Source organism: Chionomys nivalis, chromosome 10, assembly GCF_950005125.1.
Source record: "Chionomys nivalis chromosome 10, mChiNiv1.1, whole genome shotgun sequence".
Taxonomy (NCBI): Eukaryota; Metazoa; Chordata; class Mammalia; order Rodentia; family Cricetidae; genus Chionomys; species Chionomys nivalis.
This window is the reverse complement of record NC_080095.1, coordinates 15,270,462-15,285,387: the sequence shown is the minus strand read 5'-3', so window position 1 is coordinate 15,285,387 and position 14,926 is coordinate 15,270,462. Positions and strand designations below refer to the sequence as shown.

At 57.4% G+C, this 14,926-nt stretch overlaps 1 protein-coding gene across 1 annotated transcript in view; it reads left to right on the top strand.

The window, feature by feature from the left end:
* Kif26a (kinesin family member 26A) overlaps positions 1–12,790 on the top strand; it is a 36,094-nt gene extending 23,304 nt beyond the window's left edge. Inside the window, exons 6-16 of the mRNA XM_057783067.1 lie at positions 3,834–4,046; positions 4,605–4,698; positions 5,020–5,282; positions 5,390–5,573; positions 5,697–5,859; positions 6,122–6,284; positions 6,821–9,728; positions 10,451–10,656; positions 10,777–10,797; positions 11,225–11,375; positions 11,573–12,790. Coding sequence (XP_057639050.1) covers positions 3,834–4,046; positions 4,605–4,698; positions 5,020–5,282; positions 5,390–5,573; positions 5,697–5,859; positions 6,122–6,284; positions 6,821–9,728; positions 10,451–10,656; positions 10,777–10,797; positions 11,225–11,375; positions 11,573–11,754 — 4,548 coding nt within the window. The 3' untranslated portion in view covers positions 11,755–12,790. The remainder of the gene's footprint in view (positions 1–3,833; positions 4,047–4,604; positions 4,699–5,019; positions 5,283–5,389; positions 5,574–5,696; positions 5,860–6,121; positions 6,285–6,820; positions 9,729–10,450; positions 10,657–10,776; positions 10,798–11,224; positions 11,376–11,572) is intronic.
* Positions 12,791–14,926: the final 2,136 nt, after the last annotated feature.

Here is a 14,926-nt window from a genome sequence, read left to right as displayed (position 1 = left end):
TGGCCTGGGTGTGGGAGGTCAGGGCTATCTATTAAGATGTCGGAGATAGAGGGCCCCACCCTCTTCTCCAGTGCCACACTTGGACAGCTGATGGGGGAGCCTGAGCCCTGGGAAGCAATGCCCCAAAGGGCACAGGGAGTGTGGAGCTGGCGTGGGAGATGACAGGAAGGAGCTTGTCCCTCAGGTCCCAGGGACGTGTTCCAGGATAGCCATGTAGTGGGCATCTGGGCCTAGGATGGGAGCTGACCTGGAGAGCCTCATTCTTGCTTCGTCCCCCCGAATGCTGCCTGGAGGTGGAAGGGGTGGGACCCCTCAGCTTTTCTGAGTCTGGGTATCCAGGCAGCTCAGCCAGATGGCTTCAGTTGGGGAAACAGGTGTGGAGAGGGTGAGAGCCCTGTGTGGTATAAGCTGGTTGACTTCAGTTCTTCTTCTAAGAGTTCTGATTTGATTCCTATGATTGGTACCCTGTTGAGGAAGAAGTCCCTGTACCCCAGGCCCAGTGGGGTACCCTGTGGCAGGACTGCGCAGATGCTTGGGTGAAGTGGAGCCTCTACCCTTAGGGTGGAGAGCCAGACTCTTACAACTATTGTGGGGAGGGGGTCCTGCCCTCCAGCACATATGTTTCACTGAGCCCCTGCCACTCCAAGGGTAATGTGCCTACCACACATCCTGAGAGTTATGGGGTCCCTTCTTGAACATGCCCAGCAACCATCCCTTGACTTGACAGCAGCCCTGCCAGCTCATGCCCTGCACATGTGGTCAGCATTGGCTAGCGGGAGTAGACTCCTGAATAGGGACCAGAGAGGAAGCTGTATGTTTGCCGGTCTTCTTCCAGAAGGGAGGCCTCCTTCTGGGGCAGAGCCAGAGGAAGGAAGAGCTCTCTAGACAGGGCTGCCCAGACAGGCAGCTGCAAGCTAGTGGGAGGGTCTGGGGCTCCTTCAGGCCCAGCTGACTTCACCATGCACCCTTTTAGCATTGCAGGCACCTTTCCTTGCCTCTGCCTTCTCTCAGAATGCTAATTGGTGGCTGGAAGCCAGGCCTCCTGGCTCCTCCCTTCCCCTGGGATGGAGACACACCCCATGGTTTCCTCAAGGCAGTCTGCTGGAGGTGGCCTCTGTTGGGGTGGAGTATGGAAAAGAGATTAGCCTGGGGTTGAGTACAGACAGCATGTGGCATGGGAGCCACGGACGTATTCGGTGTGGCCGGCAGGGCTGTGATCAGAACATTTCTCAGATCTGGATCGACTTCCAGCTGTGGGGATCTGCTCCTGGTTCCAGGCCACTGCCTTGCAGTGGTGGGTTTCGTTGGACAGCTTTACTGTCTGGGACCTGATGGGACCATTCTGTGAAGGTCTGTGTGTATACAGTTGTCCTGCTCCAGTTGGACTGCGAACTGGGCAAAGGCAGCCTGCCTCTTTAAGGACAGTAACAGTTCTTAGAGACAGGTGACACCAGCTCTGTGCCCTATTCTTTTGGGAGAAGGGGTGTCAGTCCTTGACTGCCCCCACCTTTTACACTGGCAGTATTTAGTAGATGAAGCTGGTGGTATCGGGAGGAAAAGGGAGGGAGATTGGACCCAGGCCTGACTGACTTGAGCACCGGGCTCCTCTACCTGCCACAGCTCCAGGACGGACAGGTGCTTCCCTCTGACCAGGCCGTCACTGTTCTGGCTGTGTAGGTACTGAGCTAGGCTAGACCTGGAGAAGAAAGGCTGGGCCTAGGGCCAGCCTGTTCACTGCCTGTCTGTCCACCTACTGTGGGGACAGTGTCTGCCGTGGGGCCCTATGGGATAAGGAGTACAAACTCCGTTCTGGACATTAAAGCTCAGAACGGCAGCTGTTCTTTGCTGTCACTGTATTTGGGGGGCCTGCCAGGTCTCTGCTGACCCTGGACCACTCAGGGCTTTCCCCAGAGATGTCCTGGCCACCAGCCTGTTAACCAGCCCCTGTCCCCCGCACCTCTGTGCCCCTCCCCGGCTCCAGGTGTTATTAGTACTAATGTCATATCATCAGAAGTCGCTCCTGAAAGGCATTTAATATTGCCACAGAAAAGAAGTTAGATCACATTCGGTGTCTGACATTAATGTGCTACTTAAGAAAATTCATCATACCGTGGTATTAAAAAAGACATCTCTCTGGTGTTGGGTGCTGAGCGGCGCCCCTCCCCCTCCTCGGATTGGTCCACCTCTGGGGAGCTGGAAGCTCTGCTTTTATGTAAAATACGCTTCCCCTCCCCCCAGCTCCAGCGGCTTTGTGATATCTGCACATTTGGGGGGTGAGGATGCTCTTGTCTCCTGAGAGACCCTGTCATTTCCCTGAGGTAATGACAGGTTCTTTACAGCAGACAATGGACGGGGGGCAGTGGGGGGCAGGCTGGACGAGGTGCCCTGCTCAATCCCCTCCCTGCCTGGAGACTCGGGATTAGTATCTGCTCAAGAGGCCTCAGGAGACATCAGAGCCAAATCGTAGCTTCTCCAGGCCTCTCCTCCCCACTAGGCACTCTCTCATATCTCCAGAACCCATTTGGTTCCTGAAGTGGTGAGGAGTTCACACTGGAAAAAAAATTGCCAAAAATTACCTGGAAGTGCACATTTTCGTCTGCATTGCAGCAGCGTTTGGAAATGAAATCGTTTTGTTCCTGTCACCGGGGAATAAAAGAATCGATTCTTGCCTGATGGAGCCCAGGTTCTCAGTAGTACAATAGCCAGTATTTCTCTGCTCCTCTCTCTCCCCAGAGGGTGGGACACTCCACTCCACGGGAGGCTCTGCATATCAATGTGCCCCTTGTCCACTGGGAGTGAGCCTGTGGGGCTCATGTAGACTGCCCCCCTAAACCAATTTTGCAGCATTATGTATCTGTCACTTACGATTAAAGCCTTGAGAAATATTGGTTCTGAAATGAGGCCCTGGTAATTTGATTTACACCAATGTGGAGCCACAGATTTCATTGGAGAGGGAAGGGCGTGTCCTCCAGCCAAGGGGAGCCCTAACTCAGGGTGGTTTTTGAGGAAATAGTGCCTGCTTGCTTCCCACCTGCCCCAACCTCCCTCTCTCCTCTCCATTGCTGCGCCTGTGGGAGTATCCATTCTCCACACAGGTTTTGGGGGGCTGCATCGCAGCTTCCTTTGGCATCCTCATATCTTCCATTTCGTTTTTATGAAGGGTCTTGGGGTCCATTGTTCCAGACCCTCTGAACCCTGGCTGGCATGGTCACTAGGCACACTGGAATATCCTGTTTCTGCCATGGCCCAGGCTGACTAGCCGATAGCAGAACCCCAGGAGCACAGGTCCATCCTTGCTCTCTCCTCTCCCGCACATCTCCCTGCCTCAGTTTACCCAGATTGGGGCTTGTTAGGCAGGATTTCAGAATTCCTACTTCTCAGACTGGATTCTCGTCCCATGTAATTTCCTCCATGTTTCGCCCATCCTGGTTTCTCCCTTCCACGAGCTTCTCAGGCCTGGCTTCCTGAGCTGTTTCAGGGCAGCGGCAGCAAGCCTGGAGATTTCCCCCAGAGCGTCTTGGCCCTCTGAGGAAGAACTGCTTAGCGGGCCTAGACATTCCTGTCCCTGCTAACTGCGCTCTCCTTCCCAGCCTCACCTTGCCTCACGCTTTGCTGAGACCGGCTATGCACCCTACCAACCCCACCCCACCCTGGGCTTCATTTTCTACCCTGCTGACCTCATATGGGATCTGCTCAGGCAGCATTCCTGTGGTGTGGGCGCCCATGCTGAGACCTGGTCTGCTGTCCTGACTCTTGCCTGCCTCTCCTGCCCTGTAATTAGTAGCCAGCTGGGGGAGGGCGGAGCTCAGCTGCCTGCTTCTGCCAACCCCCAGGTAAAGGTTATGCTGCGCATCTGGCCAGCGCAAGGAGTCCAGCGCTCAGCCGAGTCTACATCCTACCTGAAGGTGGACCCTCGGAAGAAGCAGGTGACGCTCTATGACCCTGCCGCTGGGCCCCCAGGCTGTGCAGGCCTCCGCCACGCCCCCACAGCACCAGTCCCCAAGATGTTTGCTTTTGATGCCATCTTCCCCCAGGACTCAGAGCAGGTACAGTGGAGGGCTACTCCTGGGCGCGTGTGATAGGATAAAATCTGTTCCTCTGCAGAATGGGAGCTTTGCTGCCTATCGGGCCTGCCAGGTCTGCCTCCCTAGCAGTCCTAGCCCAGGGCATTTCCCCAGCCTCTGCCTGGTTCTCCAGGCCAAGTGTTGGGGGAACACTGAGCTCTTTAGGCCCCTTCTCCTATGAAACTCTTTGAGAGCTATGCCCTTCCCTGAAAACCAGGAACACTGAGCAATGACCATGACTGCCTTCTGGTTCCAACTTTCAATGCTGGGTCAGGTGTCTGGGCACATGTGCCTAGCTAGGACATCCTACCTGTATTGTACGTGTCCTGTCTGCTGACTTATGTGTCCTGTACTTTCCATATGAGTGTGGGAGGGCCCTGTGTTCCTGGCCCTGTGTCTGTTGGTTCATCTGCCCTGTGGGGCTGTCTGCCTTCATGTGACCAGGACTAATGGGCCTTAGGTTTACAGATGTAGCAGAAGACACTGGCCACGGCCCTTAGGCTCTGGAACCTGACTAATCCCCACTGGGTTCCTCCCCAGGCTGAGGTCTGCTCAGGGACCGTGGCTGACGTGCTCCAGTCTGTGGTTGGTGGAGCTGATGGCTGCATATTTTCCTTCGGCCACATGAGCCTTGGTAAGTGCTGTCACTCCTGTGCACCCATGCTGCCTTCTAGCTGTCGTATCCCCCCGCCCCCGCCCCCCAGCAGGCGCGTTGCTGCCATCACTGAGCCTGGCCCTGGTTGAGGTTCTCCATGTAGATGTGGGAGTGTGAGGGGTCTCACAGCAAAGCTGGGGCAGGCAGAGCCAGAAGGCAGAGGCCTCAGAGTTGCTGGGTGCGGTATCAAGGCCATCTGGGGTGGCGCTAGGACCCTGGGTACGTTTCTGAGCCTGAAAGTGTTCTTGAGGGCAGGTTGTGGAGAGTTAGCGGTGGTTCTCACTTGCTGCTGTCTCCCAGGGAAGTCATATACCATGATTGGAAAGGACAGCTCACCCCAGAGCCTGGGCATCGTGCCCTGTGCTATCTCCTGGCTCTTCAGGCTCATTGATGAGCGCAAGGAAAGGATGGGCACACGCTTCTCCATCCGGGTGTCTGCTGTGGAAGTGTGCGGCCATGACCAGAGTCTGCGGGATCTGCTTGCTGAGGTGGCTTCTGGTAGCCTTCAGGACACCCAGTCTCCAGGCGTGTATCTGCGGGAAGACCCTGTGTGTGGGACACAGGTACGCCAGTGCTTTCAGCCTTTCTGGAACTATGGAGGAGGGAGAGGGAGCACTTTGCTTGGTCTCAAACCACTAAATACATGTGTCTTCCACCTTTTCTCTCACAGCTTCAGAACCAGAATGAACTACGGGCACCCACAGCAGAGAAAGCAGCCTTCTACCTGGATGCAGCCTTGGCAGCCCGCAGCACTAGTCATGCCGGCTGCGGGGAGGATACCCGGCGCAGCTCCCACATGCTCTTCACGCTGCATGTGTACCAGTATCGTGTGGAGAAGTGTGGCCAAGGAGGAAGTAGGTGCATGGTGTTACGGGGCACTTCCAGGCAGTTGCCAGCCCACTGAGGGGGACCTTGTGGGCATCTCTGCCTGCATGGGTGGGTGCCCAGACCCCAGCACCTGCTTGTACTGTTTTCAGTGTCTGGAGGTCGCAGCCGCCTGCACCTCATCGACCTGGGCAGCTGTGAGGCAGCACTCAGCAGAGGCGGGGAGGCTTCTGGAGGACCCCTGTGTCTGTCGTTGTCCGCTTTGGGCAGTGTCATCCTGGCCCTGGTCAATGGGGCCAAGCATGTGCCCTACAGGTGAGCATGGGAGCAGGCACAAGCAGGGTGACCTCTGGGGAGCTGGCTATTTTGATGTCTGGTATTTCTGGGGGCCTCAGTTCAGGGCCAGCAGTGTGTCCTGGAGCTTTGGGTGCAGGGACAGGTGCAAGGTTATAGGTTCAAGGGCACGGTGAGAGCTTCAGGCGTAGCCCCTACCCCCAGCCTAGTGGTCCACACCTCATCTGGCCTTCCACCTAGATGGCCCCTCACCCCAGCCTCTGAGCATCTCCTTGGCTTGTAGGGACCACAGACTCACCATGCTGCTGCGGGAGTCCCTGGCTACTACCAACTGCCGGACCACTATGATAGCACACATCTCCGACTCACCAGCCCACCACGCAGAGACCCTCAGCACTGTGCAGCTGGCCGCCCGCATCCACCGCCTGCGCAGGAAGAAGGGCAAGGTAAGCCCCGGCTCTTGCTCCTTCCTGAGGGCTCCCACATCCTCCATAGCCCCCACCTCTGGACGTCAGGGAGAGGAGGCAATAGATGTGTTCATCTGTGGGTGGGTCTCTTATGCCTCCAGAGAAGAGCCCAGGCCCAAGTTCCTGGCGCACTGGGCAGGGATGGAACTGTTTACAATAGGGTTTATGTTGTAGGGGGAAATGAACACCATCCCAGCAGGAGACTTCTCAGGAATGCTGGGTGTCCTGAGGTTACTGCCCTGGGTCTGAATGCTGCACTTGGTGAAGCATGGCCTTTTCTGCCTGAGCTCCCTCTCCACCCTGTGACATGGTCCATGATCAACTCTCAAAGCTCCCCAGAAGGTCCCCTTCTATTCTGTGCTCTGTGGTGTAATTCCTTGCTCAGCTGCTACCATCTCACAGAGTTCACACTCTTACGTTGAGAGGGCAGAGTCCAAGAAACAGATGAGATGGGGACCAGGGCTGCTTGCAGACAGGGTGAGTCCACTCACAAGGGTCTGTCCTTCTGCCCTCAGTATGCATCCAGCTCCTCAGGAGGGGAGAGCTCCTGCGAAGAGGGCCGGGCCCGCCGTCCCCCACACCTGCGACCCTTCCACCCACGCACCATGGTCCTGGACGCTGACCGCTCGGCTCCTGGCCTATCTGGAGACCCCGACTACTCATCCAGCAGTGAGCAGTCCTGTGACACAGTCATCTATGTGGGTCCTGGCGGGGCAGCGCTGTCAGACCGTGAGCTCACCGACAATGAGGGCCCACCTGACTTTGTGCCTATCATCCCAGCGCTGAGCCGCCGCAGGCCCTCCGAGGGACCCCGGGATGCCGACCACTTCCGCTGCAGTACATTTGCGGAGCTGCAGGAGCGTCTAGAGTGCATAGATGGCAGTGAGGGATTCCCTGGTCTCCAGGGTGGCTCCGACGCAGCCCAAGCCAGCCCCACCAGAGGAGGCAGGAAACCCTCGTTACCAGAGGCCACGTCCCTCAGGAAGGCTGTGGGCCCTTCTGTGGTCACCAGTTCCCCTCGAAACAGCCCTGGGCAAGATACTCACCGGAGCACCTCAGAGCCCTCTAAAACTGGTACCCAGAGTGATCAGAGAGTAGATGGTACCCGGCCTGAGCCGCCTGCCTCAGACAAGACTGCAGGAGGTGGCTGCAGGAGGCCACTGCCCAGTCCAGCTCCTCCACCACCTCGGCAACCAGAAGCTCGTGGCGTCCCCACGGAACCTGGGGGAGAAGGCCCTGACGGTGTGATGCGGACACCCCCCGTGGGCATGAGTGGGCAGATGGCCTTGTCCCCACTGCTCTCGGACACGCCTTATCCTGGTCCATCTGCTCGTGGACGCCATCTGGAGCGGGGCTTGCTGACCACCACAGTTACCCTGCAGCAGCCAGTGGAGCTGAATGGCGAGGATGAGCTGGTGTTCACAGTGGTAGAGGAGCTACCTCTGGGGGGACTTGCAGGGGCCACACGGCCTTCTAGTCTGGCCAGTTTGGGCAGTGACTGTTCCCTGCAGGCCTTGGCCTCAGGCTCAAGGCCAGTCAGCATCATCAGCAGTATCAATGATGAGTTTGATGCCTATACCTCACAGGTTACTGAGGGCCCAGGAGACCCTGGGGAGCTCATAGAGGGAACCGCATGGCCTGGTGGCAGTCCGGCCTCATCCATTGGCTCCTGGCTCAGCGATGTTGGTGTCTGCTTGGCTGAAAGCCGTGGTTCCACACCACAGCCTCCCTTCAGCCCTGACTCTGCAGCAGGGCCTGGTCCACCAGAGTTTCCTACCCCAAGCGGCTCCCTAGAGGACAGCAAGTTGAGGTCCTCAGAGTATGGAAGACCAGACAATCCTGGCTCTGCCCGGTGTCCCCACCCTGCGGAGGCAGTCACAACAACTCAGACACGACCCAGCAAAGAGCCTCGGGCTGGGTCTCCACATGAGGCAGCCTCAACCCAAACCATCCACTCCAGTCTTCCCCGAAAACCCAGGACTACCTCAACCAACCGTGTTCGCCCCAGCCGGGGTCCCTACAGCCCCGGAGGCCTGTTTGAGGACCCTTGGCTTCTCCGGGCAGAGGACTGTGACACACATCAGATGGCTTCCACAGGCAGCATCCCAAGCCCAACCCCCGGCTCCCCTCGACTGCCTGAGGCTCAGATAATGCTGGCTTGTGCCCAGAGAGTGGTGGACGGGTGTGAGGTGACAACCAGAATGTCCCGGAGGCCGGAAGCTGTGGCTCGGATCCCACCTCTGCGGAGAGGAGCCACCACGCTGGGAGTGACCACACCTGCTGCGTCCTGTGGGGACTCTCCAGTGGAGACAGTGGTCCACTCAGGAAGCCTGAAGACCAACTCCAGCAGTAAGAAGAGTGTGTCTCCCAAGGGGGCCTTCTTTCCAAGGCCTAGTGGAGCAGGTCCGCCAGCCCCACCTGTGCGCAAGTCCAGCCTGGAACAGAGCACGGCCCTGACCCCTACCCAGGCCCTGGGGCTGACCCGGGCAGGGGCTGCTTCTGCCTTCCGAGGGGAGGATGAGGCCAGGCCCAGCAGCCGGTCTGATTACTCTGTTCCCAAGGCCACATCCAGCCTGAAAGCCCGAGCTGGCAAGATGGAGGTGGCACACCGTCCCCCTGGCCACATGTCCTTGGAGCGGTACGAGGGCCTGACTCATAGCGGCAGCAAGGTCAGAGAAGTCCCAGGACGGCCACCGAGGGCTGTGCCCAGGTTGGGTGTACCACCCGCCAGCCCCCCACTTGGACCAGCTCCTGCCTGTAGGAGCAGCCCAGCTAAGGGTGTTGGGGCATCCAAGCCTCCGGCTGGTGGGGCCAAGGGTCGTAATCTAGGGACTAGTACATCTCGGGCACTGGGTGCTCCAGTGAAGCCACTGGCCCCTGTGGCAGGTAAGACGAGTGGCCCTGTGCCAGGGCCCCGGACGGCTCCACGGGCTGCACCTGGTATTGGGACCAAGGCCGGTAGGGGCACCATCATGGGCACTAAACAGGCCTTCCGGGCTGCCCATAGCCGTGTCCATGAGCTGGCAGCCAGCGGATCTCCCGGTCGGGGTGGCCTCTCCTGGGGCTCGACCGACTCAGACAGCGGCAATGACAGCGGCGTGAACCTGGCTGAGGAGCGGCAGCCCGTGAGCCCCGCCCTGCCCTCCCCCTACAGCAAGGTGACCGCACCTAGGAGGCCCCAGCGCTACAGCAGTGGCCACGGCAGTGACAACAGCAGTGTGCTGAGTGGGGAGCTCCCCCCTGCTATGGGCCGCACGGCGCTCTTCTACCACAGTGGGGGCAGCAGCGGCTATGAGAGTATGATCCGCGACAGCGAGGCCACCGGCAGCGCCTCCTCAGCCCCTGACTCTATGAGTGAGAGTGGAACCGCCTCTCCGGGTGCCCGCTCCCGCAGCCTCAAGTCCCCAAAGAAGAGGGCCACAGGTGGGCAGCAGTGACTGTCTCTGGGTACAGCACAGTTTGTAGACCTGAGAGATCCTTGACGTGCGGTTGGCTACCCCAGGTTCTAGTAGGCCCTAATTCCCCCAAAGGCGGGGTTTTACAGCCCTGTAGTTCCTTTCAGCTCCCTGGAGTGCTCTTCTCGGTTCTTGGCGGTGGGCCTGGGTTCTCCACCCTGATACTTCACCCTGTGTGGTCTCTGGGATAGTTTACGAATGCCAGGTGTGCATAGTCCTTGGTAGTTTATAAGCCATGGGGCCCTATGACACCTCATAATGTATAAACTCAGCCCAACACTGAGAGAGATCTTCAGATTGTGGGTGCAGGTGATACCAACCAGCGCCTTATTAAGTACTCCTGGGGCTTTGGTGCATGTGAAGTGCATGACCCCATAGTTTACACCATCCTGGTGTGTTTACTTCCCTGACCCCCACTCCACCCGAGACTGCTTCTTAACTTTGGCAGAGTAGTGAGACAAGGGTTCGGTTTAAACTGGGCAATAGGCTCTGGGCTAGGCTCTCCCCGGCTGCCCGGGAGCTCTGACCAGCACTGTTCTGACTCCTTCCTGGTCGACCCGAGGGCAGGGAAGGTTTCAGTTAGAGCCACAAGTGCTGCTGCTGTGAGATCAGTCGGTGTGGTTGTGCAGGTGATGAGGCTAGAGCCTGGGGTGTCCCTGGCTCTGCTTATAGCTCCTGGCCCTGTTTCAGGTCTACAGCGACGGAGGCTGATCCCGGCCCCTCTACCAGATGCTGCTGCCTTAGGCCGCAAACCCAGCCTTCCGGGGCAGTGGGTGGACCTGCCCCCACCCCTGGCTGGCTCTCTGAAGGAGCCTTTCGAGATCAAGGTGTATGAGATAGATGATGTGGAGCGCCTGCAGCGGCACCGTCTGCCTCCGAGGGAGGACGAAGCCAGGGTAAGGGAGGCTACAGTCAGGCTGGGCGCCCTGGGCTGTCAGGGAGGGCCAGCAGGTGTGCTCTCTGGGCCTCTGGAGGTTTGGCCAGGCAGCTCCTAACATCTCCTTTTTTGTCCACAGCCCTCTCAGGATGTGGAGAAGGTAGGAACCGGCCTGGACTATTCCTGAGCTTGTAGTCCCTAGTGCTTTTGCCAGGGGTGGGTCACTGGAGGGGATCTCGAGGCCACTGCTGTGTTTCCAAAGAGCTGGACCCACAGTCTAGGAAGTCCTGGTACTGTAGACCCTTGCAGATCCTGTCCTCCTCACCCTGGAGGCCTGGCCATGTGTTTATATAGGGCCTGAAGTGGGAGGGGAGACCATGGCTAAAGCCAGGGTACTAAGAAGCCTTAAGGAGAGAGTCCCTGCCATCTATATCTATATAGAGACGTATATATAGATTTTTTATTTCTGTCTATCTCTATCTATCTATCATCCATCTATCTATCTATCTATCTATCTATCTATCTATCTATCTATCTATCTATCTATCTATCTAGTATAACCCATTCTTCCTGTCCCTCGCCAACAGGGCCCAATGTGCATCAGCTCCAAACTGCGGCTTGCAGAGCGCAGGCAGCAGCGGCTGCAGGAAGTACAGGCCAAACGTGACCACCTCTGTGAGGAGCTGGCCGAGACCCAGGGCCGGCTGATGGTGGAGCCTGGACGCTGGCTGGAGCAGTGTGAGTGCCCCAGTCACTCTGTGGCTGAACAGTGGGGTACCCAGCAGGTGCAGGAGCCCAGACCCTACCCCCTAGCCTCTCCCTTCTCTGCTCTCATTAGTAGGAGAATCCACTGAGCTGACACTTTTCCCTGGGGAACTTGAGGAGTTTGGCTGTTGTCCTGGCCTCCGCCCTGACCCTGTCTCGTCTCTTTCCAGTCGAGGTGGACCCAGAGCTGGAGCCGGAATCAGCTGAGTATCTGGTGGCCTTGGAGCAAGCCACAGCTGCGCTGGAGCAGTGCGTTAACCTGTGCAAGGCCCACGTCATGATGGTCACCTGCTTTGACATTGGTGTTGCTGCCACCACTGCTGTCCCTGGGCCGCAAGAGGTGGATGTTTGAGGCTGAGCACAGGTCACAGGCGGGGACATGCAGGGCAGGGTGTGTGAGCAGAGAATGTGGGATGGAATGAGGATGTGGAGGGGGTTGGAGGGTTGAAGACACAGGGTCTGTGCAGGATGGGGGGATCTCAGAGAGGAGACAGAGAGGGGGGAAGGGAAGGGCCAGCCAGTGGACAGAGAGAGCACGGGGATTGAGAGACTGTCGTCACCCAGACAGCCACGCAAGTGCCTTTAACCTTGAGTAGGCCTTTTCTTTTCTAATTTGGTGCTACGGACTCAAGACAGGACTCCATACACCAGCAGACGTCGGCCAGGGTGGCTGCGGCCACTCTGGCCAAGCTCAAGCCAGTTTGTTTCTGATTTTGCCTTCCTTACCACTAAGCAGTTTTGTGTAGCAGGGCGGTCCTGTTCGGACCAGCTCTCCTTTAGGATCGGTTCATTTTCTTCTCCAGCAGCCTTCCCTCAACAGCCCGCACGAGTGGCCTCCGCCAGTCTGTAGCAGTGGTGTCTCAGCTAGCCTCGAGTCCCCTCCTGTCGTCGGGGGGGCCTCATTCTCTTCTGAGGACACCAAAGGCCACAAGTGGGGCTGGGCCATGAGCACACAATGCTTTCTTCCACGGCAGGAATTCTTACCAAAACCACAAGAAAAAAAAAACAAAAACAAAAACAAAACACAATGAAACAAGCCACCGCCAACAAAGACGGAGTGTGAGGTTTTGTAAACGTTCTGTTAGCTTCATATTTTTGTATCATTTTGCCTAAAAACAGAATTTGCAGTGGGAATTTGAAGACAAATTATCTAAGTTTTTATGGTTTTTCTACAGGTATTCCTAGGTCGGGGGCTCTTGGCAGCTGTGGGGGCAGGCTTTTTCTGGTGGACACTGAGGGCAGTGTTGGGGGAAGTCTGTAGGAGGCGATTTTTGTCAAATGCAGATGAGCCTGCCAGCCTGTGATGTGGCCCGCACGCAGGTTCGTGCTTTCTGACCGTTGTGTTTTATAGGCGTCCAGACCTTTGTACAAATGTGTAGATAACATCTTGCGACAGTTTTTATTTGTGAATAAAAGATGTGTTGATTGTTCCCGTGGCTCTGAGTTCACTGGGTGCCCCTGGTGGGCTCACATTTTGCAGTGAGGTGGCTGAGAAGATTGCAGGGCAGAGGGGAGCAACCATGGGCCCTGAGGATCTTAGGGAGCTGTGCCGGGGGACTTGTTCTTTGCCCTCTCTTTCTCTGTGAGCTGCCATGAAATTAAAAGGTGGCTAGCTGCAGCCTGTGTTCAAACCCACACTTCTTCTTTAACCCCCAAGACCTAAGGATGAAGCTGAAAGTGGTCTTGGGGGCAAGGCTGGAGGGAAACAGCCTTTTGTGGCGGCTGCCAGCTCCTCCTCAGAGGGGTAGCTTATGTGGAGAGACGAGAGAAGCAAACCTGCAAAGCCAGAACAACTCCCGTAAGGGTTTGCTTTCTTTCCTTTGTTCCCGGCTTGTCTTCCAGGGGCCGAGCACATGGGAGCCCTTGCCCAGCAGGGCTAGCTCCTCCTCTGATAGGGTGGCCTAGCCTGGGCACCCTCTGTGGTCTCATACTCTTTGTCACCTACTGAATTAATTTGCCATCTCCTTTCGTTTGTCCCTGTGCCAGGTCCCCTTGCAGGCTCCCGCCACCCTGCGAGCCCTCGGAAGCTCTGCTTTTCATTATTCCTGCCCCTCCCAGCAGCCTCCATGCCCCCCTCTGGCCTCTGGCAGTGTTTGAGGGGGCCTCTCCATGGTGGCCCTGCTTCTAGGGCCCATCCTTGGTGGCAAGTCACACCTTGTGTGGTCTCACTGGGGCCCCTGGGTGGGTAGGGTCTGAGTCATCATCACACTTCTGCATGTCACGGGCTGGGCCCCACTGAGCCCTGGGGGGTGGGCTTGCTGAAGAAAGTCAATGAATGAACAAAGGAATGAGTCTCCTTATAGACAGCCCTGGTTGGGGCAGGAGCTGGCTCAGGGCAGACAGCACTCAACAGTTTGCAGAATGCCTAACAGTTGTTCTAACACAGAGTCTGTTCTCTGCGGCCACCGTGGTCAGGCCCTAGGATTGCCTGCTTCCTCTGCGATAGCAGGTGTGTGGGATTGGGGATTATAGGCCAGTATTCTGCTTCCCCCAGTACCATGTCTCTTCTGTCCTGAGGTCATCAGCGCCCAGACTCTGGGGAGGATGCTGCTTTAAACTAGGTCTGTATTATCCAAGGCATTTGTCCCTGGATTTGGAGGGTCCTGTTGCACAGGGTATGTTGAATTTGGGGGTAGTGGGAAATGTCACCAGAGAGGCAAGAAGCTCACTTTATGTCTTGCAGCCTGATGCTCCTGTGCACTGCACAGAGGCGCTGTCTGCTGGAGCAGGGCAACATAGGATGCAGGCAGGACCCACAGAGATCCTGGGAAAGGCCTCCCACAGGCCTCTGGTGCGGCGTGCCTCCCATCATGGTTGTGTCATCTGGGCTGTGAGGGTGGGCAGCAGCCGGGACCCCTCAGCTACACTTCCATCTTGCCGTCACAGGAGTGGGCCAGAGCCTCCTCCACAGAGGGAAGCGTCCCCGGCCTTGACTCCCAAGCTCCTCGATGGCCTCCTAGCTGCAGCCCACTGCCCACAGTCCAGGCTTGAGGAGCATACAGCACTTGCTTTCCTGCATAAGGAACTCACTGTCCTGAGGCTAGTCTGGGAGCCTTGCATGGCCTTTCATCTGGGACATCAAAGCCCTCAGCCCTGTCATTAAGGGCTGGGAATCCCGTGGGGAGCAGTGCAAGTCCCGCTACGCCCATTTTATGGATGGGAACACAGCAGTCGCCCAGAAACCAGCTCTGTAGTGGAAGCTGAGCCCGTGGCAGTCTGCCCTATGCCTCCTGTAATGGGTCTGTGTGCGTCCTCCTTAGGGACAGGAAACAGGCGAAGGGGAAGGGGCCTCTCAAGCCGTATTCCTGCCTCTCCTCAGAGGAGGGTGGATCGAGACCCTGAAAGGAGCATTTCTGAGAGCCGCAGCCCGTGGAAGCCTGGAATAGGGCTGCGATGCAGACCAGCTCTTAAGGGAAAGTAGTCAGCAGGGACCAGAAGCCCGAGGGGCTGGGGCCTGGGCCTTGTGGGGGCACAGGCCTGCGGCAACTCAGGTGTCAGCACTCACAGGCTCAGAAGCTGACCTG